The following is a 25,084-nucleotide window of genomic DNA, read 5'->3' as shown; positions in this document are numbered from 1 at the left end:
CCCCTTTAAAAATGTGTCCACTTTTTGGAGCCAATGTACACATGAATGTGTTTATCATAATTTCAACTACCATAGATTCACAGAAATGCAGATTCAGAATTGGTGGGTTTCTAGAAACCTGTCAGGTTTACCTTTTCACCCTTCAGTCCAGCGAGGCCACTTGGACCTGGATCTCCCTGTGTGTGCATGAAAATCAGAAAGAGAGAAATGAGAATAAGATAGAAACACAAGAGAGAGAGAGAGGAATTTCACTGCATATTCTCTTGTTTAACACTTAGTTAACCTAACCCTGGCTGATTAATTCCCCAATCTGTCGTTACAATCGTTTATTAAAAGAGCTTATGCCCGAGGCTTATTTCTGAAACAGACACATGGATTTACACAGATCAGGATTGTCTGGGATTACGCATGAGACAGTATATGCATCCCTGCATAATCCTATGCAACCACTGATGTGGAAATCAGAAACACTGCACTGCATTGTAATTTACTGCATTTCAGGATGCCACATGGATATTTCCAAAATGCTGTCTGCAAGGATTTATATGATTTATGCACAAATTTTGTCCAAAGCAACTTACACATCAAGATGTACAGTTTGTTGCCTGTTTCATGAATTAAGGGACCATCTCTAAATTAATGTACACGTTTCAATGGGTGCATCCCAATTCAGGGGCAGCGGCCTTATAAGGATGTATTTTAATGCCAATGACATCACTGGCCCGCAACAAAGGCTGTCCCAATTCGCAGGCTCCTTCACATGCAAGCCTCCAAATGTGGCCTTTTTCCCCTGAAACTCATGATGCATAGATGTATCCTTCACAGCCTTGGCTATCCCAAGATTCAATGCGCGCCTGTGACTCCTGGATATTTTGAAATAAACATTCAGAACTGTAGTTAAAAAAAGTATATATTTTGCAAATTAAATGTCTTGTCATTGTTTTACTATTATAAATGATGTTTAAGTGATGCGAATTAATATTATGGCTGCAATATTGTGCATGTTGCGTTTTACTTTTGTATATTTTTAAAGGTAGTGAATTTTGCATACTTTTGGTTAGTTTAATCTGCATCAATGTGTCATATTTTCTAAATAATAATAATAATAATCTGATAGGTCTCAGCTGTTGTGTCCCGCTGACAAGCGTTGTATGCGGGAACAGAAAATGACGCAACTCCCCCCGCAGGCTAGACCAAATCAGCCTTCAAAAACTGAGCCTTGCCTTCAAAGTCCTTGGCCTTAAAAGGATCCAAACCCTGAATTGGGATGCACCCTATGTTCGTTAGCATTTAACAGTTTATTTAAATAAATATCAGAAATCTAAAAAGTGTGATCTATTACAGCTTGAGCAAATCCCTGATCCATGTAAAATTGTATTTGTTCATCCATGCTAATTTTGCTAGATATGCTCTTTCTATCTCCAAACAAACCAACATGTTCTATCGAGCACACATACTTCTGTTTTTTTTTAAGATTGCAAGAAAACAACTTTTGTTATCTCGAGATCACGAGTAAGTTAAGTCATGATCATGGGACAGCGAGCTCAAGCAAAAATAAAAATATTGCATAGCTTCTCTCGGCTTTGGTAGGGAACATCAGCTCTACTTGGTCATATTAACCTGCTCTCCTTTCTGTCCAAAACCTGGATCTCCTTTCTCTCCCTTCGGAGCTTTATTCAGAATGCCCACCGGAAGATCTCCAAGAGTAGGACAGCCAGTACAAGGTTCACCCTAAGAATCAAAAACGTTTTGATGCTAAATTAAGTTACAATACCGCAGACTTCACAACAGTGGAAATATTTTTCATCCTGCTCATTTACAATTCAAACTACTGCACATGCTCACCTTTTCACCTCTGGCTCCATTTGCTCCTGGTTCCCCCTGCGAAAGAATCACAGACACAACTTGTAAGTCTGTAAGACTACGGTGTGACACTTTCAGCTATTCAGCACTCTGAATTTTAATGAAAAATGCAGGATGACTTTTAGTCTGGAATACATGATGCAATGCGCTGTAGTTGTCACAACATGCATTTGCTGACTTTTGAGTAAAAGCTCTTCAACTGGAAACAGCTGTCGACACATAAACTTTTATTTCATTGTCTTTGTGTCTGGTTGTGTACTTAGATTGCATCTGCAAATGTTTTCCTGGAAATGCATAACAAACAGTCCAGGGCCAAATAAGGTGGTCATTTAATGGAGCACAGTCTGAAATAGAGTAACATCTAACAACTTCATTACAGTATGTTTTATATTAAAAGTTTTCAATTTTTTAACTGGATCTATTTACATTGTGTAAACAAACTGTGAGTCCTTCCCTAGTCCAAAACACTACACAGGCTTATAGGAATTGTATCCATCTGCCTACATTTCTGCTTACTCTGAAATACTTTTCTCCTAGTAGCTGAAATATTGCTGCATCTTTTGGTTGGAGAGTCCACTAGGGGCACTAATGCAGGTTCATTCAAGGTTACAAAGAAGACATTAACAGCATTTATTTTTTTAGTTCAAGCTTGTGTGACTTTGGCAAATAAAAGTCTGATGTTGTTAGTGTCAGGATTGATCGTGTTCTGGTACCTAGACGTGATTTAAAACCCACCTTCATAATGATCATCCTCAAGGTAAAAGAAATCGCAATAGCTTTGTTAATCTCAATAAGACATACAATTTCAATAATGTCTATACACATACATAATTTAATACTCATTTTTTAGGGTTTGTTAAAATCAAACCGCTATTTATGAGCAAATTTTACAATAATGCCTTAGCAAACACAGCCAATTTTCCTTTACACATTAAGCAGATGCTTTAATACAAAGCTATTACCTTTGATCAGGTTACACATTTGATCACTATCTGTGTTTCCTGAAAAACTAAACCTATGACCTTTCCAGTGCCACAATATAACAAAAACACATGATAACACCATTAATGATGTGTCCTAATATAATCATGCAGATGATTTATGAGTTTTAGGATGTAGTTAAATAGGGTAAACACACACCTTCTCCCCTGCTTTGCCACCCAATCCTGGAGGACCCTATAAAAGAAGAAGCAGATTAAAATATCAGTCTCTCTAATCATGACATTTATGTCATCTCAGCTAACCGCGACTACCCCACTGCATTTAAACCATCACAATCTCCCTCCCACATGCTCCATTTCAGTCCCTTAACTAGATATGAGGAATAGATTGTGACGGTATTGGAAATCTATATAGAGAAATGCGAACAAGGATATCATGGAGCGCCGCACAGAATCCTCTTGGTCTGAATTTATCCATAAGGAAAAGAGGGAAAACTTTTAATGGGCTGAAAAGACGGAAAGGTCCTTACTTAAGTCAATGAGTAAAACTGCAGCTGACACTACTAACAGAGGGAAATGACCTATAGTTTAAGGTACCGTATAAAAGACTGTGTGAATTTCATGGGCAATAGGAGCGAGTCGTGGTCCCTGAAGTTATAATGAAGCGTGATAGAATATCTGTTCTCTGTGAAAGGGAAGCAGAACGGGGACAGCATTATTCATTCAATACAACAACAGCAGGCGGAGAGGAGCTCGCTGATCGTCGGCTTATTTCATCAAGCTTGGCATAAATATGGTGCGTCCGCTAGGTTGAACAGCTTCGTCAGCAAGTTCTTTTCGCAATGATGAAGCATCTACCATGCAGCAAAACATACTAAAATGAAATTAGAGTATTGGGTGTTAACAGTAGTTCCAGGATGTTACCCCAAGGCTTTTGTTCAGACAGGCAGCAACAAAAAAAATTTTTTTTGCTTATCCAACTTAAATTTGTTTAGTTGTTTGTAGAGCATAAAAAACTTTGTCACATCTTGCAATGTGCTGTATTGACTATACTCAGATGAATATTTAATTCCTTAGTGGTTGCTCTTTCACAGCTCATGAAACTGTGTTTCATTTAAATATCAATTTAGCCTCAGATATTTTTCTTAAAAAAAAATTTTTGCTCAGGAAAAATGAAAAAAGTAACACATTAAATAATTTAATACATTGTGGGGCGGTTTCCTGAACTTGGCTTATCCTAGTCCCAGACTAAAATGTGTGTTTGAGCTGCCATAATTTGAAAGCACCTTTGAAATTTTTTATATATTAGTGCTGTTGTTAGTGGATTAGTCCATTTTCTTAAAAAAACAAATCCAGATAATTTACTCACCACCATGTTATCCAAAATGTTGATGTCTTTCTTTGTTCAGTCCAGAAGAAATTAGGTTTTTTGAGGAAAACATTCCAGGATTTTTCTCATTTTAATGGACTTCAATGGACCCCAACACTTAACATTTAACTCAACACTTAACGTTTTTTTTCAACGGAGTTTGATCCCAAACGAGGCATAAGGGTCTCATCTAGCAAAACGATTGTCATTTTTGACAAGAAAAATAAAAACTATGCACTTTTAAAACACAACTTCTCGTCTATCTCTGTTCGTTTGACGCGCCAGCGCAACCTCACATAATTGCATAGTGACGTGGAAAGGTAACGTGTTACATATATGAAACACACATTTGTGGACCATTTTAAACAATAAACTGACACAAAGACATTAATTAGTATCATTCGACAACGTCGGAACAGTCCTCTTTCTCCACACTTGTAAACACTGGGGCGTAGTTTGGCATACATCATACGTGACCTAATGACGTGATGATGTATTGCGTGAGGTCGGGCTGATGCATCGCAGGACCGGAGATAGACGAGTTGTTGTTTAAAAGTGCATTTTTATTTTTCTTGTAAAAATTATAATCTTTTCGCTAGATAAGACCCTTATGCTTAGTTTGGGATCGTTTAGAGTCCTTTGAAACTCCGTTGAAATTGCAATTTTTAACTGCATTAAAACTTTTAGGGTCCTTTAAAGTCTATTAAAATAAGAAGTAGAATGTTTTCCTCAAAAAACGTAATTTATTCTCAACTGAACAAAGAAAGACATCAACATTTTGGATGACATGATGGTGAGTAAATTATCTGGTTTGGTTTTTAAGAAAATTGACTAATCCTTTAATAGTGAGGGATGTGGCATGCACTACAAAGTGAAGGGAAAAAAGATTGACTGGTGAGCATTTCCAAATGCAACATATACATAAATGTGTAAAGACAGTAACCTGTCAATAATAACTCACAGGTGGACCTGGATCTCCATTGCCTGGGGCCCCTGGTTCTCCTTTAGGCCCAGGCTTGCCCTGAAGGGCCAAAGTGTTGCCAGATTCTGGAGAGGTCACTGGACACACTTCACATGGTTCTCCCTGCGAAAAAAAAGAAAAAAAGATTAAAATAAATACAGCACACACAGGCCACAAAGCATATTTAATACCATTGACATTATCCAAACATTCACTATAGTTTAGATTAGTAACAAATTGTTCTGAATCTGAAATTCAGATATTGCTTCAGCTTACCTTCTCGCCTTTTGGTCCCCAGGGACCTCTTGGACCCTGTCAGCAAAACAAAACACACTATTGGGTATGCATGAAGATTACCGCTGCAAAAGCTCATTGAGTTGCACATGCAAATGATGTGCTGATAGCTGCAGCGGTAATAAAACTCATTATAGTGTTGATGATAGTAAATGCATTTTGTTCCTTACAGCGATAGAACAATCAGGATAGCGCTTAAACCGTAGGATAATCAGGTTCTTCTGCCTTATCAATTCAACACATGCCTTCGTTTTACATTATTTCTATATAGGTCTATATGAGAAAATGTGCACTTACTGGTTCGCCTGGATTTCCATCTTTACCAGGTTTACCAGAATCACCCTAGATGGACAGAGAATGTAATGTAATGATCATACAAAACATTACAAGAGACAGAACGTGAGGGCTAATGGTAAGTTTAACATAGATGTGTTTCCATCGTCAGGCCAAGCAGTTCTGAGACAAGTAACATTTTAAGTAGAACAAAGCTTAATACTGTATTATTACAAAATGTTCCCAGCTACAGAGTTTCATTTTTTTGACAGTGTATCCTGATTTAAAATGAAAGTTGATGTATTTAATGTTAAACTTACTTTGTCACCTTTAGATCCTGAAGGCCCTTCAGATCCCTATGATAATGTTAAAGGGTTAGGAGTAAAAACTTAAATTAATTAATATTGAATAGTAGAAAACTATACAAGTGTTTGTTTGGGCCCTTTTAACTAGATATTATGTAACTTATCTTGAATGGATAGTTCACCCAAAAATGAAAGTTCTGTCATTATTTACTCACAGTCAAGTTGTTACAAACCTGTATACAGTTAATTGTTTTGCTGAACACAAATTAAGATATTTGTAATATAGCAAAAAAACAGGAGCAGTATTGACTTCCATAGTAGGAAAGAAAAATATTGTACAAACATTGCTTAAATATCTTCCTTTTTAAACAGCAGAACATAGAAATATATACAGGTTTGTAACAACTTGAGGGTAAGTACCTGTAAATGTTGACAGAATTTTCATTTTTGGGTGAACTATCCCTTAAAAAACGTTTTTTTTTTTTTCTTATATTCTCAGACAATTTGTCTCCTCACTTGTTGTTATCAATTAAGTTATAAATACGAGTGTAGTATTACACTATTTCTGCAAACTTATTTTTTGTTTTCATTTAGCATACTTTCATCTAAAGCGACTAAGAGAGTAAGTAACACTATACAGTACAGTACAAAGAATATATTGTTATACATCAAAAATACTATACGGTATAAAGGCCTACCGTGTATGTAGAAAACTATAAATAAGTAAAAGTTCTCACAGGTGATGCTGGTCCAGGAGGCCCTGGGGGTCCCGGTTCTCCAGCAAGCCCCTCTGGTCCAACCGGACCAGGAACGCCCTGTCAAATAAATAGCACATCAGCAATACATCAGAAAAAAATAAAGGTAGTGATATCACAAAACCCAAATAGAGTTCATATAATTATGACTAACTAGAAATACAATCAAAATAAATTAAATACCCTAGAAATTCTATTAAAGAGCACCTATTACATTGCTAAAAATAACGCTATTTTGTGTATTTGCTGTATTATAATGTGTCCGCGTTGTTTGTGGTTCAAAAACATATTATTTCCCACTTACCGTACATTATTGTTGCTCCTCTATGCTTTTATTTTGCCTCTATTTTTTGTCATATTGAAGTCTCCTGTGGCATATATAGGGTTGCCTACTGTCACTATGAAATACAGGACTAAAGATGGGCCACCGCAGCAGTGCGGGATAGTTTTGTGTGAATATACAGTGTATTGCTTTAAGCCATTTGTCAAAATGATAGCTAATCTACTAATTCATAACTCTTATGCCTAAAACATATGTTAGGTTTATTAATAGTTTGTTAATTTACTGCTTTACTTTTAACACAGTTCTTTAATTGAACCATTACCTTTAATATCTGTCTAAAACAAAACACACCCGCACTAAGGGTTAAAAACCGTTATCACCTTTATGTTAATCTATGTGTGACAAAAAAAATAGATTTTGTAGTTTGCAAGGTCAACATTAAATACTTAAATTACACAGGCTGTGAATCAAGCACAAGAATGTCCAAGCAAAGTTGGAAATGTTTTTTGGGGCATTTCAGATTTAAGGCCAAACACCAAATCGTATTATATCACCCCCTGTATTGTATTCTTGAGGTGGTCTGTGACTGGATGACAGATGTTGGTGATCATTCTCAATTGTTGTGATCAGCTCTGCTGCTGTTGTCGCTTGTTCGACTTCATGTGGCGCCCAAGAACCATCAGGCGGATGACATCAAAGTACCGCGAGAACATTTTGATAGCAGTCTCCTCTGTATGATTTCTCGAATCGCTCTCACAGGATTTTAATGTCATCTGCCCCTCGGTTCTTGTGGCGCCACATAAAGTTTAACAAACCTGTTGTATCAGAGGTCAGATCAGCATAGCAGGCAAAAAAACGGACGCAGATCAAATACGGGACATATCAACTACCCCCAAAATATGGACCCCTAGGCATACTGTGGAAAGACAAGTACCTGGCTGTTTTATTTTTTTTACCCACAAACTACAGTAAAAGGGTTGCCAATCTTCGTCATTTTCTAAGCCAAGTCAATCTCCATTTGTCTTTTACACCTTTATCGATCTCCAAAACATCAGAGCCTTCCTGCTGCTGCATTATAACTATGTCCATGCTAGCAAAAATAAAGTTTTACCTCAGCTTAACAGTCAGAAAACCTGGAGTGGATCCGGAGCGTAGTGATTACAGAACGCTTACAGTGGAGAGAAAAAAGTGCTTTCACTCCACTCCAGGCTTTAATCACAATCACAGTCCCACTACGCAAGCTGAAAACACGTCGTCTTTATGAAAAATAAATTAAATAATTTTGCAATGGACAGAAATCTGTCGTAGACGTGCAGCAAACAAAAAACCATGGGATTTGTACCTTTGCATATCATTAACATGTAATTACACACCAAGGGTGTGTAAAATCATGAACTGGAAAATAGGTGCTCTTTAAATGAATCCTGAATGCAGTGACAGTGGATCAGTTAGCTTTACCTTTTGTCCTTTAGGGCCCACCACACAAACAGGATTAGCTCGACCCTGTAACAGTCAAAGCCAATAAAGGATCATTAGTCTGAGATCTTTTAAAGGCTCCTGGCATTATCACAAGTACAAAAAAAAAAAACTACAGCAAGAATAAAACCAGTCAGTTTACCAGTGACTCAGGGCTTAAACCGATAAACAGTTTTAAAGCAAATTCTAGATATGCATTTTCCAGCTAATGCGTATTCCTCATCCCTTTAGCATGGTTTTTACCGTATATCGAAATAGAAAAGATTAAACTTAATGTGATCCGACTATCCATTTAAAAGAATCAATGAGGTTGTATTGATTTGTGAGTCTTTGTTGGCTTATGTAATCTTTGTAGCATTAAGCAGACTTAACACCTAAAAAGATATCTAATAAGAAGACATAGCAGCAGTTACTTCAGGGTAAGCTGCCTTTCGCAGCAGGGAGCCACTAGGAACAACAGAAGAAGAACAAGACACTTGTATTCACTTGTATTCACTTAAATATGCGCAAAGAGAGACATGTGATAGATGTGATATTTGTTCACTCCTGCAGTGAGAAATATTAACATGTCTTTGAACTCTGAAAGGGACCTAGAAGCACATGCATATATGATGTAAATGAAGAGGGCATAAATAGTAAGCGATTCACAGTACATGCATCCCACTTACATCTTTTCCAGGATTTCCAGATGGACCTGGGGCTCCAATCTCCCCTTTCTGGCCTTTGTATCCCTGAAGATAGAGAAAATGACAGAAAAAAGAGAGAAAAAAGTAGCAAGATACAGTATAACATATTCATATATGACTGTACTAAATTGCTCTCTTTACCTTCACACCTATAGCTTCCCCCCAATTGGTTGGCAGACCCTGCCAAGAGAAGAATGGATGAATCAATAGCCATAAACAGTATCAAGATATCCCCCTACTTCAGCCTGTTGAACAAAAATTCGTTCACTGAACTGTTTCTTCAGACAGGACAACAAACACTTACTGATTCGCCCTTCTCTCCTTTATCTCCCTTAGAACCTTCTGAGCACTGAAAACAGAAATGCACGTCATTCAAGTTACATACAAAAGGGTCAAAAGTATCAGACCACATTGAAAATTTAGGATTCAAAATCTAATTTAAACCTGGAATAGATTTATGATTTGAAAATGTATAACAACAACATGTAATGATGCAAAATGCATAACAAAGACATGTTATGATACTAAATTAGGTTAGGTTATACAGAATAAATGTATAGCGAAGACATGTTACGATGCAGAATAGATGTATACCAAAGACATGTTATGATGGAAAATATATGTATAGCAAAGACATGTTATAATGAAGAATAAATGTATAGCAAAGACATGTTATGATGCAGAATAACTGTATAGCAAAGACATGTTATGATGCAGAATAAATGAAGAGCAAAGACATGTTATGATGGAGAATAAATGTATAGCAAAGACATGTTATGATGCAGAATAACTGTATAGCAAAGACATGTTATGATGCAGAATAAATGAAGAGCAAAGACATGTTATGATGGAGAATAAATGTATAACAAAGACATGTTATGATGCAGTATAAATAGCAAAGACATGTTATGATACATAATAAATGTATAACAGACGTCTTATGATGCAGAATAAATGTAAGACAAAGACATGTTATGATGCAGAATAAATGTAAGACAGAGACATGTTATGATGCAGAATAAATGTAAGACAGAGACATGTTATGATGCAGAATAAAGCAGAATAAATGTATAGCAAAGACATGTTATGATGCATAATACATGTATAACAAAGACATGTTACTATGCAGAATAAATGTATAGCAAAGACATGTTATGATGCAGAATAAATGAAGAGCAAAGACATGTTATGATGGAGAATAAATGTATAAAAAAGACATGTTATGATGCAGTATAAATAGCAAAGACATGTTATGATGCATAATAAATGTATAACAGACGTCTTATGACGCAGAATAAATGTAAGACAAAGACATGTTATGATGCAGAATAAATGTATAGCAAAGACATGTTATGATGCGGAATAAATGTATAGCAAAGACATGTTATGATGCAGAATAAATGAAGAGCAAAGACATGTTATGATGGAGAATAAATGTATAACAAAGACATGTTATGATGCAGAATAAATGTAAGACAAAGACATGTTATGATGCAGAATAAATGTATAGCAAAGACATGTTATGATGCAGAATAAATGTAGAGCAAAGACAGGTTATGATGAAGAATAAATGTATAGCAAAGACAAAAGACATTTTATGATGCAGAATAAATGTATGACAAAGACATGTTATGATGCAGAATAGATGTATACAAAGAAATGTTATGATGCAGAATAAATGTATAGCAAAGACATAACTTATGGTGCAGAATAAATGTATAGCAAAGACATGTTATGATGGATAATAAATGTATAACAAAGACATGTTACGATGCAGAATAAATGTATAGCAAAGACATGTTATGATGCAGAATAAATGAAGAGCAAAGACATGTTATGATGGAGAATAAATGTATAACAAAGACATGTTATGATGCAGTATAAATAGCAAAGACATGTTATGATGCATAATAAATGTATAACAGACGTCTTATGATGCAGAATAAATGTAAGACAAAGACATGTTATGATGCAGAATAAATGTATAGCAAAGACATGTTATGATGCAGAATAAATGTAAGACAGAGACATGTTATGATGCAGAATAAAGCAGAATAAATGTATAGCAAAGACATGTTATGATGCATAATAAATGTATAACAAAGACATGTTATGATGCAGAATAAATGTATAACAAAGACATGTTATGATGGAGAATAAATGTATAACAAAGACATGTTATGATGCAGAATAAATGTAAGACAAAGACATGTTATGATGCAGAATAAATGTATAGCAAAGACATGTTATGATGCATAATAAATGTATAACAAAGACGTGTTATGATGCAGAATAAATGTAAGACAAAGACATGTTATGATGCAGAATAAATGTATAGCAAAGACATGTTATGATGCAGAATAAATGTAGAGCAAAGACAGGTTATGATGAAGAATAAATGTGTAGCAAAGACAAAAGACATTTTATGATGCAGAATAAATGTATGACAAAGACATGTTATGATGCAGAATAGATGTATACAAAGAAATGTTATGATGCAGAATAAATGTATAGCAAAGACATAACTTATGGTGCAGAATAAATGTATAGCAAAGACATGTTATGATGCAGAATAAATGTATGACAAAGACATGTTATGATGCAGAATAAATGTATAGCAAAGACATGTTATGATGCAGAATAAATGTATGACTAAGACATGTTATGATGCAGAATAAATGTATAGCAAAGACATGTTATGATGCAGAATAAATGTATGACTAAGACATGTTATGATGCAGAATAAATGAAGAGCAAAGACATGTTATGATGCAGTATAAATGTATAGCAAAGACATGTTATGATACAAAATGTATAACAAATACTTTTCCATGCAAAGTGTAATGCTGACAAGCTATTTTGAAGATGAAAACCTCTTTAATTAAAAAAAGGCTAAACAGTTGCATTTCACCAGTGGTTTCAGACTTTTGGACCTGACTATACAGTAAGCAATTTTAATTTCAAACTAGACAGTTCATTTATAACTTTAATAACCAGTCAGTGGAAGTCAATGCCAGAGAGGTAATTTCTCTTTCAACTTACTCGTCCAGGAACTCCAGCAGCAGTGCAGTCCAAACCCTGCAAAATCAAACAATTCACAATGGATATTGAACTTTTAAAGGAAAAGTCACCGACAAAATAAATCATGGTCCTAAACACTGATGTACAGTTAGTCAAGCAACAAAGTTTCATGCTTTTAAATGTCACATACTGTATCAACCTCCATCATGAAAACTTTCTACTATTGTCCTCACAGAGGGTCATTTATGAATGTTATTAATGCACTAAGAGATGATGCCAAAAATAATGAAAGACTCGAGTAGTTGGCCAAGCAGAATAATTGGCACAAAATCTACTTCCTAATGAGGCATTTGTTAAATATGCCAAAATAAATAGCACTGCAATCATTTATTCTCAACATGCCTGGACAGGAGGTGATAGCGAATTTTGCACACAAACATGTGCGTTCCTTCTCTTGCTTTTAATGCAATATGACTAAACGTTTAAGAATAATTTCAAATCTTACCCTTTCTCCTTTATCTCCTTTGGAGCCTTTCTGACCAGCATAACCCTCCTGGATCACCTGCAATACAATCAACAGTTCATTGGATGTACACCGTAACCATCTATAACTACATCAGCCATTTTCCATGCTAGAAAAAACAGTGTGTTTACTGTAAAATAATTTCCAGACAAAATAATTTACATGCAAAACTTGAATGGAGCATGACACGTTAAGCAAAATAATGTGGTTGAGGCACGGATCAATTCTGGGCACCGTGCAAAAACATCTGCCACTGTTTAGGAAAACATGTGCCTATAGCTACTGTAAATCTGGGCACGATGCATTAAAAGTATTACAGTGAATCTGTGGGCGAGTGCATGGGCAGCTGTATTTTATAAACCAGCTTATGTTTATCAAACACTTCAAAAGCAGCAGAAAGTCTTGCCAACCTCTTTAACATTCTTTAAGTGCGTTGGAGTCTTGCCGAGAGTCGTGATAAATGTCCTTATTCCAAGGGCAGATAACAGTGGACGTGGCACTCATGCGCACACATGCATGCAAAACCTGCAGACTACCTACGCATTGCACATGCTGCATATACAGTATGACATACTGAATGTGTATACCCACACTCGATTCCTCACTGAGCACTACACACCCTGCGCACTGGGAAAAAGAAAAAAAAAACTATTTGTTCCTGTATGCTGCAATTTTTTTATGGGGTGCATGTGTTATTTTTGATTATATATTGCATCCATCTCCATCCATCGTGTGGATGAGGGAATACACCAGCTTTGCTTTTGTTACTGTGACATATGTTGGCCTGTAGGTGGCAGTGAAACATTACGTTAAACTGCATAGGAATACAGGACCTGGGGCGCGTGCACGACGACCATGGCTGCGTATCATTTGCCTGCTGCATTTCTCTCATGGGAGACAAAGATCAATAGAAACAGAAGAATCCTCACGGCAACGCTTTCCGATGGCAGCTGCACAGCTACAAAGGAGGGAGGGACATGCGGAGCGAAATAAGTTATAAATGGCTGCTAGTTTTTAGCGGAAGAGCTCAATTAAAACCAAATCTACCACTCGCTGTGTGTCAGTAAGTCCTGCTTAGCCAACAGGCAGTTAACGTATGTTGATGTGGTGAGGTAGAGAAAGGGAGGGGAAGGGGTCTGCTCCTGTGCCGTTCTGAATCTCTGGACGGTTGGCTCACGGCTGGACTGATTCATACTTTCCAGAGGTGCACGCTGAGCCGATCAATCTATTCACACGAGTGAAAAGATTCTTGGTAGAGACTATACTGTCGTAAAAAAGAATTAGTGAGATTGCAATGTTGAAACATGTGACACTACCAGGCCACTTAACTTAAATAGCCTTGCTGAAGCATCATTAAACCAGTGCTGCTAACCAATATAAAGCATAAATTACAATGCTGGACTTTGAAGTAGGGTGTAAACCTGACCAATATTTTGAGGTTTTCTACCAATAATTAGTTTTTGCCTCATGATGTTTTCTTGGAGCTGTGCACATCGATCCATTGTTTATTTGAGAGCGATCTTAAAAGCACAAAAGCCCCACTCCCATCACACACATATACTGGCATTTTCAGGCTTTGCATTTCAATTGAAAGCAGGTTAATGCCTTTTTATTGAATACGCCAGAAGAAGAGATTTTGGGTGGGTGCGGAGAAGGAACAGGAGCGACAAACTGATAGGAGTTTTGTATGCGACACATGGGCGGCGTTCCCGTATCGTGTCAGAGAAGCACATTTACCTACCAAAAGCAAATCCCTTCAGATAAAGGCACTACTATAGCGCATAAAATGCTCTGCTATCAGAAGTAAATTATCTATGTCTTTGTCAGGGTCCATTGTCAATGTTCTTCTCACTGCAACACAGCGTGCGGAATTGGATGGAGCCAGCCTGCAGTGTCTTGCTTCTTGTTTACCTGTTAGGAGCTTTATAATTCGAGCCTGTCTAGTCCTGTTTATGACATGGAAGAAAGAGATTTTTCTGTTGACTTACTTTTTCAGCCAGTTCCTTGGATCCAAGGAATGTCTGTAGAGAATTTAAAACAGAGAAATGGAAAAAGAAGGTGAGATTTATAATAAAACACAGTGATGGTCATAACCCAATCCTGACACATCGTATCACATTTAAAGCTCACATAACACACGTTGTTTCTGCTTATCTCATGTTAATCATGAGTAATATTAGATCCTTCATATATCCGAAGTTTAGGGATCACTTTGTGAAACATTAGCCTGCAAAAATCAATCTTCACGGAGAAAGCCATTGTTCTCAGGTTAACATTCTAAGAAAACCTGGGATACAGCTGTGTGAAAGGCAGGATAAATCTGGCAATGGTAAACTACTGTTCAAAATTGAGTTGATGTATGTATGTAACAATGGGTGCGGAGGCACGGAGACTCCTGTTTACAATATGATTTTAATGATGACTAAATGTTTAGGTTCCTTTTAAACCTACGTTAAAAGCTACCCATTTTTTTTACTGCAGTAAAAGAGTTTATTTTGATCATGGTGCCACGATCGCTGCATAATTCTGAAATTACTTTTCAGTCATTTGCCATGTTACAGAGTTGGTTGAACGTCTTCACGTATTTTTCAGAAAAACTTAATTTTTAAAGAAAATGTTATAGATATATTTTGCTGTGGTCAGTAACTCACAAGTGTGGTCGATCAATACCAGGTGGAATTTTGAAAAAATGTGAAACGACTTCAGTATAATTTCACTTTAAACATGAGTAGTGAAAATTAACACACAGGGACGAAAGTAACACACTGATGGGTCAAAAGTAACACAACAAAACAAGATAGATTTTTGTGTTACACTTGTTTTTAATAAATATACATGACCATGACATCTTTAACATGTAACTGCAAACTTTTTTTGTCATTTATCTTTGTTAAAAATAATGAAATTACATTTTTATTTTAAATTTCAGTTTTATTAAATGTTTCGAAAGCAACCAACAGTACAAACTTAAATAGTTGAAAATAAAAAATTTTTTAACAGCATGAACACTATGAAAATGAAATTAAATGAAATTAGAATAATATCACTTTTCAACATATACAACACTCTTAGCAGCAGGACAAAAGAAACAAGTGTTACTTATGTCCCGACAGGATCTCTTCACATTTAAACCCGATTTACTTTTATTTTGAAAAACTCTGAGAAGTCAAACTTCAGGATGTGCTAGAGCATTAAAGCGTAACTAAACCCCTGGTCAGAGCCTGACTCCGCCCACTGGCAATATTTGAAAAATGCATGAAAAGTGGGCAGATCCCAACGGAGATAGAGGGGATGAACTAAGCTCGTACCAAGTGTGTGGTGAGATCATAACAGGGCGTGGTGAGCTTGAACCTGTTTACGTCACGAGTCATTTTTTGGACCCAACATCCAATAGGAAAATTCAACTGCAGTAGCCACCGTTCAACCTGAAGAGGGCAGCACTCAGACGTTTTTACACCATATATTGCAGTATTGAAACACTTTATATCCAAATGTCAAAAAAGTTACTAAAATCAATGAACAGCACTAATAAAGCATCATTCTTACAGATCATTAACTAAAAAAAAAGTTGGTTTAGGGTTTAGTTACTCTTTAAATAACCTGTAGATTGATCAGTATTTTTACACATGAAACGAGAAACACAACGCGTTATAAGAAAAAAATGACCGCTTTTGGAATTTACTTATCATGGATGAAAACACCTTTCTGGATCAGCACGCGGAAAATGATTAGAAAATAACGCAATATTTGTCAGGTCTGTCAAGGGTTTGTGTGCTAAAGATGCTGTCATAGTTTGGGATGCAAAATGTTATCAGGGCTGGGAGAAAATCGCCTTGTTACTTTCATCCCACGTTACTTTTGCCCCGGTTCTCCCCTACTGTATGCTCAAAACTCTTATGACAGCAATGTGATCGCTGATGTGCTGGTAGAGAGAGAGAGACCAAGAAATGATTGATTTTATTTGAAGTCGGCTCTTAAAGGTAAAAATACCAGAGAAAGCTATTACGCGGCTATTATACACATTTTTCAGGATGGCAACTTGTCCACGACCCGGTACTGGGTCACGACCCGGTGGTTGAGGACCTCTGCTCTAGCTGCCATCAAATGGAGCTTTGATGTGCAGAATCTTTCAAAATGTATACAACCACCATGAATGTTCTTTCAAGATGAACACGACGATCTATATCAGAGGTCTTCAACCTTTTTCAGGCCAAGGACCCCTTAATTGATATGAGGAGGACCAAGGACCCCCAGTACATGTATCAAATTAAAATTGGATTTACATTCTTTGTTGTGATGGTTATGTTACAAATACATAAAATTATATTTTTTTGTATACAGTAGATAGACACATAACAATTACATTTTAAATTAATACATATTAGGGAATCTTCATTTTTGTAAAATTTTATAATATTATATGTGGAAACCTTCGTTTCAATCAAGTTTGTATCATTTCTGTTATTAGCATATTAATGCATTTTTGTTTTATGCCTAATTTCAGATGATATTTTGATTTCAAATAATATTTGGAGGACCCCCAGTAATACCACCACAGACCCCCAATGGGCCCCGGACCCACTGTTAAAGACCCATTATCTATATTGGTCATTACACCCCTTGAGGACCGAAACTGTGGAATCGCCCTTTTATCAGATTTATAAAAGACAGATCAGCTGTACCTATTCATTCTGAATAAACCTGAGCTCCTGGAGATGTACAGCGGGCAGAGCGAGCCACGAGCAAGCAACAAACACAAAACATTATCCCACTATCTCTGTATAACTTATGAATCACTACATGTTCATGTCGTTTACATTATATGCACTTGCGTGCCAATTGCAAACAAAACACAGATATTTTATGCAGTTTTACTTAGCGCCTACGACTCATGACCCGGTTGGTATTGCCCCGTTTCGAAAAATCCAGCGTTAAACAAACACACATGGACAACTCCATTGCTACCCCGGATAAACAAACTATATCCATTGCTTCCATAATGCTGGGTTCATTGCTGAACAAGCTTAAATTTCTCTCACAAATAACACCACACTTGTTCTGTGATGTTGATATCGTATAAGCTCTTGGTGTGTGCATGCGCTATTCTGGTATATAAGTGCCCATATAAGGACTTCCAGTGTACTTACTGCACTGAAATTGCCCATTAAAAAATTGTAACGTATTAATCTTTCATGTTCGAAAAAACAACACTTGTTCTGTGACATTGATATCGTATTAGCTCTTGGTTAGTGTGTGCATGTGCTATTCCGGTATATAAGTGCCCATATAAGGACTTCCACTGTACTTACTGCACTGAAATTGCCCATTAAAAAAATGTAACGTATTAATCTTTCATGTTCAAAAAAAAAAAACACTTGTTCTGTGACATTGATATCGTATTAGCTCTTGGTTAGTGTGTGCGTGCACTATTCTGGTTGAACTGCCCATATAAGGACTTCCACTGTACTTACTGCACTGAAATTGCCCACAGAAGAAATTGATACGTATGAATTTTTTATGTTTGAAAAAAACTTTTAGAAACATTATGAACCCCGTCGAAGTTCATTTGGCACAGAAATACTCGGTCACATGTCAAACTGCTTTTTGACACTTTGTCTACGTTAAGCATTTATAGAAACAGTGATAATAAGCCAGAATTCATAAAATAGCTTTAACATCCCCCCCACCCCATTTAAACTTAACAGAGGCTAAGATGCTAAAACTCATTTGCATAGCAGGATAATAATCTCACATTCTTTACTCATTTCTGAGAATGATCTGCTGGGCTGATGGTGGCGCATTCCAGTGCTTGCTTTATATATGCATTGTCATAAAACTGTTACAGTAAGTTTCATCAGCATGATCAACTGTGAATATGAGAGGCTTTCGAAAGAGCAAACGGGGAGAAAAGCTGGCAAGAGAAAGGGAGAGGGGGAAGTGCAGTGAGAAGGGACATCATTTGAAAGAGAACATCAGGGACAGACAGAAAAACAAAAGATGTGTTTGTGTGGCAGATGTGAAAGTAAATGCTTAAGTCGTGTCCGAGCATGGAGACCAAACACAGCAAGGAGAGTCTGATCAGATTGGTAAAACAGGCAGTAGTATAGATACAGTGTGACAGAAAAAGTGCCCTGTATCTCCAGTCATGCCCTGTGATCCAGTTTAGAAATGACTGGAAGCACATACATAAACAAACAATAAATACGGAGAACATGAAATGAACATGTTGTCCATACAGCTACAGGGCAACATGGGATGGAGGAGAATTATGATGACCTGTTCCCAAAACCCTTGTGGAATGTGTGCATGAATAATGCAGAGAGCTTTGTTTAGCTGCGACTCAGCTCATGAATTTCTCTCTGCCGTTGAGCTCAACAGAAAGCAAATGTAATGACAGAAGAATGCTAGGCTTTTATGGGAGTTTATTGCAGGATGGATCCTGCATGTGAGGAAGGGGTTAATGCAGAAGACAGACACAGCCTGGAACTCATTACAGTCTGTCCTAAAACACAGACTGCTGAGCTACAAGACTGTAACCTGGGTCATGGGTAAACTTTTTTTTGCCTGTCTACGCATGTGCATCGGATAAATGAATAAAATGTGGGCTAGAAGGGAGTCTGGATTTCTGTGAGTTTGCATGAGAACCTGAACTCGCAGCTGTAATGTTGTCTGAGTTCCTCAAATGACCTCAAATATGCACATATTGTAAATACACTCGCTGGTGCATAATTTCACACACATACCGTAATACACACCAATGCCCTAAAAATCATTGCTTCCCCATCATTTGGCAAAGCAAAAGCCGTTTCTTTACAGAAAACGACTAGTAGTTTTAAAACATAATAGGGCGGTTTCCCGGACAGGGCTTAAGACTAATTGCATGTTTGAGCTGCTTTAATTTAAAAACACCTTTTCCTGACTAGTTTTAACGTATATTGGTGACACTGTTTTGTCTTAAGATGCACACCTGTAGTGTTTTTTGTAGCACTTTTAGCATTAGCATAATCCATTGAATCTGATTAGACCATTAGCATCGCACAAAAGAAATAACCAAAGAGTTTCGATATTTTTTATATTTAAAACTTGACTCTTCTGTAGGTACATCGTGTACTGAGACCGACAGAAAATTAAAGGTTGTGATTTTCTAGGCCGATATGGCTAGGAACTATACTCTCATGCTCACCCTGTGGTCTGTGTGGGTCCTAACACCCCAGTATAGTGACGGGGCCAATATACTGTCAAAAAGCACCGTCTTTCGGATGAGACGTTAAACCGAGGTCCTGACTCTCTGTGGTCATTAAAAATCCCAGGATGTCTTTCGAAAAAGAGTAGGGGTGTGCCCAGCATCCTGGCCAAACTTGCCCGCTGGTCACTAATCATCCCCTCATACTAATTGGCTATATCACTCTGTCTCCTCTGCACCAATAAGCTGGTGTGTGGTGGGCGTACTGGCGCAATATGGCTGCCGTTGCATCATCCATGTGGATGCTGCACATTGGTGGTGGTTGAGAAGAATCCCCCTTTCATATGTAAAGCGCTTTGAGTCCAGCAGAAAAGTGCTATATAAATGTATTGAATTATTATTATTATTATTATTATTACCATGGGTGAAGCAGACGCAATGATATTAAGCAGCGCCTGAAAATAGTCCTCTTGGTAACTTTCAATAGCAGGGGACTATTTTCGGGCACTGCGTAATATCATTGCGCCTCCTACAGCCATGGTACGGCAGAAGAGTCCTTGATTATTAATTTTCTATTGTTTTTAGTACACAATGTACAGAAAAGTCAAGTTTTAAAGGTGCTCTTAGCAAATTGACGCGTTTTAGACCATAACATTTTTTTTGTTACATACAGCAAACATCTCCTCACTATCTGCTTGCTGCCTGTCCGCTGATCAAACTGTAAAAAACGCGACCTCTGTAGACAGCCCAGGCTTCACAAACGGCAATAACAACACAGTGGCCAAACCTAGCACCACAAAACAAAACAAAGTGTTCTAGCCAATAAACGACAAAAAGGATTTGGGGGTGGGGGTTGGGCGCGTTCATGAAAGCACGGAAGGGAGGGGGAGGGGTTAGCTACGCTCCGTCTGTTTGAAAACAATTCAAACGTCAACTAAAAACAACGTCTCGCAGATTCGCTTAGAACGCCTTTAAATAGAAAAAATATCAAAACTCTTTGGTTATTTTTGAGCGAGATGCTAATGGTCTAATCAGATTCAATGGATTATGCTAAGCTATGGTAAAAGTGGTATCGCCAGACCCGGAGATCGGCTGAATGGATTACAAAACGGTAAAAATCTAATGTTTTACTCTAGGAGATAGTATATTTTCAAAGTGGAGTGTCCCTTAAAGTAGCACATGTTTATTTGTAGCAATAGCCAAAAATACATTTTATGGGTAAAAAAAATATTTTATGCCAAAATCATTAGGATATTAAGTTAAGATCATGTTTCATGAAGATATTTTGTAAATTTCTATTATATATTAATATATATATATATATATATATATATATATATATATATATATATATATATATTTGTGAGTGGATGCAGTGCTAAGGACTTCATTTGGACAACTTATATATATATTTCACACCCTCAGATTCCAGGTCACAGCCAAATAGTGACCTATCATAACATACCATACATCAATAAAAAAATTTATTTATTCAGCTTTTTAAATTATGACAGTGTTTGTGGTCCAGGGTTACATATTGCTGCCAATTAGCTATATGTATTAGCTATGAGTATGAAGCAATGTGTCTACAACGCTTTTTCCCACAGCAGAAGGACTGCATGGCTTTGAGTAGCATGTTACTTAAAGTAATAACAGTATTACATTACAACTTTATATTACTACAATCAAAGGACACTGTTCAAATTCAGATAAGTGCTCAGTTTGGTTGCCGTGGTCAAACATTAATTCGTCAGCACTGCTGACATTTTATGAAAGGGATAAAATGGCCAAAGACTAAGTAAGTGCCACAGAAAGTGATACATATAGTGAATCCTTGTGGAGCACAAAGATAGGAATACCAGTATTTTTGTGACCTTGTGGTCCCCTTGATGAAACAAGGTTATAATTCAAACAAAGTGATGTTTCTTGAAAATGTGAAGTAGGAGAAGGGTTTCTGTGATGGTTGGGGTTAGGGAATGGGGTAGGTAAGGGGAATAGAAATACAGTTTGTACAGTATAAAATGTATTACGTCTATGGAATGTCCCCATAAAACATGGAAACCAGAATGTGTGTGCCTGTGTGAGTGTGTGTGTGTGTGTGTGTGTGTGTGTGTGTGTGTGTGTGTGTGTGTGTGTGTGTGTGTGTGTGTGTGTGTGTGTGTGTGTGTGTGTGTGTGTGTGTGTGTGTGTGTGTGTGTTTTTCTTTCCTAGTGATTGGACATCATCCAGATTCGAGAAAAACACTCAATCTAAATCATACAGACCAGTTTTGTAAACAAGTTAAAATGATTAATTCAATTAAATCCAATCTTTTGATGAATCACTTATACACTGTGCAAGTCTTATTGCACATGTCTGTAAGTGTTAAAAGGGGGTCTGATTGTATTTGGCGAGGGTGAGTGGCCCTCTGGACGTGATTATGGTGCGTGTGCTGTATATGAAAAATGAAAACAATATACGTGGCAAGCGGATGATATGTCACCGTCTGGAGACCATCTGAAGACTCCATGCAATGCATTCAGCAGCAGAGCTTTTTAATAGGGCTGCTAATGATCATGACTCACTACTGCCAGAAGAAACCACAGGCCCACCACACCAAACATCACAACTGTTCTGCTCCATAAACAAAACTGTAATTCAGAGTCATTCCCACAACAACTCACATCTACGTGGTTTTCATTAGCATTGAGAAACTGCTGATGAACTGGTTTTTATGGGTAAAATGTCACTTTCATTCATTCTTGAAGAGAATGAATGGAGAAATACAAGAATGGGGCTTTTTCACAAAGCAAAAGTTGACAATGAGAACGTCTATAAAGGAAAAAAAATTCCATTCGAAGTTGCACTACTATGAAAGGAAAAATCTGGTTTGAAAATGTTATTTTTATTGAATAACAATTTTATTGAATAATGCAAAGGTAAGCTGTGTTTTTAAGGAGAACAATAAATAGAAGAACAACTGGGAAGCCAACAATGTAGCAATCATGCAAAATTACCACTAAAAACAGTAAAGGAAGACAACATGTAGATGCAGGAGAAAACATGCAAAGATAGGAACAGAGAGAGCAAGTTATGCATTTGGCAGACGCTTTTATCCAAAGCGACTTACAAGGTTTACACTTTGGCAATGTTTGTTCCCTAGGTTTGAACCCATGACCTTTTATGCTGCTAATGCTATACTCTACCACTGAGCTACAGAAGACAGCAAGTGCGAAAAAACACAGACGCAGACAATGAATGATTTCAGCACTTCTAAATGTGCCACAGCCCACTAGGCATTGTTCATAAGAATTTACGTTCAATTTCAGTTTCTGCAGAGGAACTCATTCAGCTGCCTGCTAGTGGGATGCTTAATGGCCGCTAACGCTGTCATTTTATGCTGTATGTATCAGGATGGGGAAATTTATTAGACTACATCATATCTTCATCTCATCTCTTCATCTATTTATGAGCTGCATCACTGCAGGGACGAATCATTCGAATGTTCCAACAGGTAAGGAACAACAACAAAAAAATCCTGGTTATTAGTGTATCTCTTTCTAACGGCTATGATAAACCTATTTTGATAAGATCACCTCTGGAGCCTTTTATATCCGCACATGCTGGATGTACACAACATAATGGATTTACAGTATAGAGGAAGCAAAAATGTGTCTACAACCCAAATTCGATAATTTTAACTCTTTCCCCGCCATTGAAGAGTTATCTCGTCACTCCGCAATACCACTATTATCCACCAGGTGGTCCACAATTTATAAAACCCGGAAGTATTGCCCAAGGGCAAACAGCTGTATGTCCGTCTCAGTTCTGAGGACCGCTCTGCTTCTGATCTCTATCAAAAGTCCTTTTACAAAAATGGAATTATGTCAGCTTTTTTGCTACCCATATTTGAGAGGTGATAAAAAGAGAACTAATGAAGAAGAAATTTTTTTTTTAAGCAGAGGGTCTGTTGTTTCATTTAATATATTGTATTTTTATATAAAGAAGAGCATTTTCTGGGAGGCATTAAACTTTCATGAAAATTGTGAAAATGCTGGCAGGGAAAGAGTTAATTTTGTTTATAAACTCTTTTCACAATTATAATGCATCATATTCAGATTCAGTAACAAGTGTTAGACATCAGTTAATGAAGGGGTTTTCAAACTAGGGTCCCCCAGAAAGTTCCAAGGGGTCCCCAAAAAATTCAAGAAATGTTTTTTTAAGTGTATGTGTAAAGAATTTGCTTTATAATATAACAATTACTATTTATCTAACACAGTTGAAATGTTTCTTTATTAAAAAAATGGAGATATATTTTTGGAAAGGGGTCCCTCACTAAAGGGTTCGTCATATGTGGGGGTCCCTTCTCAAAAAGTTTGAAAACCCCCGAGTTAATCCACTGCAAACGCTTATATGAAACATTCAGTAAGTAAACAAAATTTTTCGGTGATATAAATGATTAACATTTACCTCTGTAAAAGGATTGCCCGCAAACTCCACCTGGTTTTCAGCCGCTCGCCGACTCTTGGGAGCATCCGGCGGGCACTAAAGAAGGACAAAGGTCAAAGAGCGATCTGCTTTGATAAAGCCAGCAAATACTTCAGAGTGAGGAGTCAATTAAACCCACTTGCTTGGCTACAATAATAACCAAACTACCCAGCTTGATAGATGCTTTCATTGCATGTGACCTTTAAAGTCTGCAACTGTCTGCTCAATAACTTGAAGCATCGCTCCCAATCTCAGAGATGTAATCGCTGACTCCGCTGCTTCTAAGCAGCCTCGACTGAAAGTTCAGGGAACCGGTTGCCCCTGTTTCCATTTTAAACACTGCTTACAGGAAGCCTTGAGCGGCAGCCCCAAAACAGCATCATATGGAGATTTGTTGGCTTACAATTACAACCAAATCCTATCCGTTTTTGCGGCATGGCTTTAATGCTATTCACATCTTTCTTTTCAAACATACACCTCATATAAAAAATTATTTACAGGAAGACTACAACGCCATTTAGCACATAACTAAAGTGGTTTAATAGCATTAACATTTTTAAAACGTACTCTACTTAGATTCATAAATGCATTCAATTGCAGCAATTGTGTCTTCTCTTTGTCAAAATAAGTTCCACATGTGACAATTCCTGATGTATGAATTTTTCTATTCCGGTCTGTGGGAGG

At 37.1% G+C, this 25,084-nt stretch overlaps 1 protein-coding gene across 4 annotated transcripts in view; it reads right to left on the bottom strand.

Moving 5' to 3' along the window:
- The window catches only part of col16a1 (collagen, type XVI, alpha 1), an 81,256-nt gene that overhangs the window by 30,718 nt on the left and 25,454 nt on the right, over positions 1-25,084 (bottom strand). For 3 of the 4 annotated variants that reach the window (XM_065292280.1, XM_065292287.1, XM_065292290.1), the window contains exons 8-25: positions 24,383-24,457; positions 14,739-14,771; positions 13,342-13,377; positions 12,733-12,789; positions 12,249-12,284; positions 9,511-9,555; positions 9,348-9,386; positions 9,189-9,251; positions 8,503-8,547; positions 6,744-6,821; positions 6,022-6,057; positions 5,726-5,770; positions 5,411-5,446; positions 5,135-5,257; positions 3,004-3,039; positions 1,846-1,881; positions 1,621-1,731; positions 132-176 (exon numbers count right to left, since the gene is read on the bottom strand). In XM_065292280.1, the coding sequence (XP_065148352.1) occupies positions 132-176; positions 1,621-1,731; positions 1,846-1,881; positions 3,004-3,039; positions 5,135-5,257; positions 5,411-5,446; positions 5,726-5,770; positions 6,022-6,057; positions 6,744-6,821; positions 8,503-8,547; positions 9,189-9,251; positions 9,348-9,386; positions 9,511-9,555; positions 12,249-12,284; positions 12,733-12,789; positions 13,342-13,377; positions 14,739-14,771; positions 24,383-24,457 (975 nt within the window). The remainder of the gene's footprint in view (positions 1-131; positions 177-1,620; positions 1,732-1,845; positions 1,882-3,003; positions 3,040-5,134; positions 5,258-5,410; positions 5,447-5,725; positions 5,771-6,021; positions 6,058-6,743; positions 6,822-8,502; positions 8,548-9,188; positions 9,252-9,347; positions 9,387-9,510; positions 9,556-12,248; positions 12,285-12,732; positions 12,790-13,341; positions 13,378-14,738; positions 14,772-24,382; positions 24,458-25,084) is intronic. The other variant, XM_065292286.1, reaches the window with a different exon arrangement.

The sequence above is a fragment of the Paramisgurnus dabryanus genome, chromosome 19 (genome assembly GCF_030506205.2).
Source record: "Paramisgurnus dabryanus chromosome 19, PD_genome_1.1, whole genome shotgun sequence".
NCBI classification, from domain to species: Eukaryota; Metazoa; Chordata; class Actinopteri; order Cypriniformes; family Cobitidae; genus Paramisgurnus; species Paramisgurnus dabryanus.
Note: the sequence above shows the minus strand (reverse complement) of the source record. Positions and strands in the feature narration are given on the sequence as shown.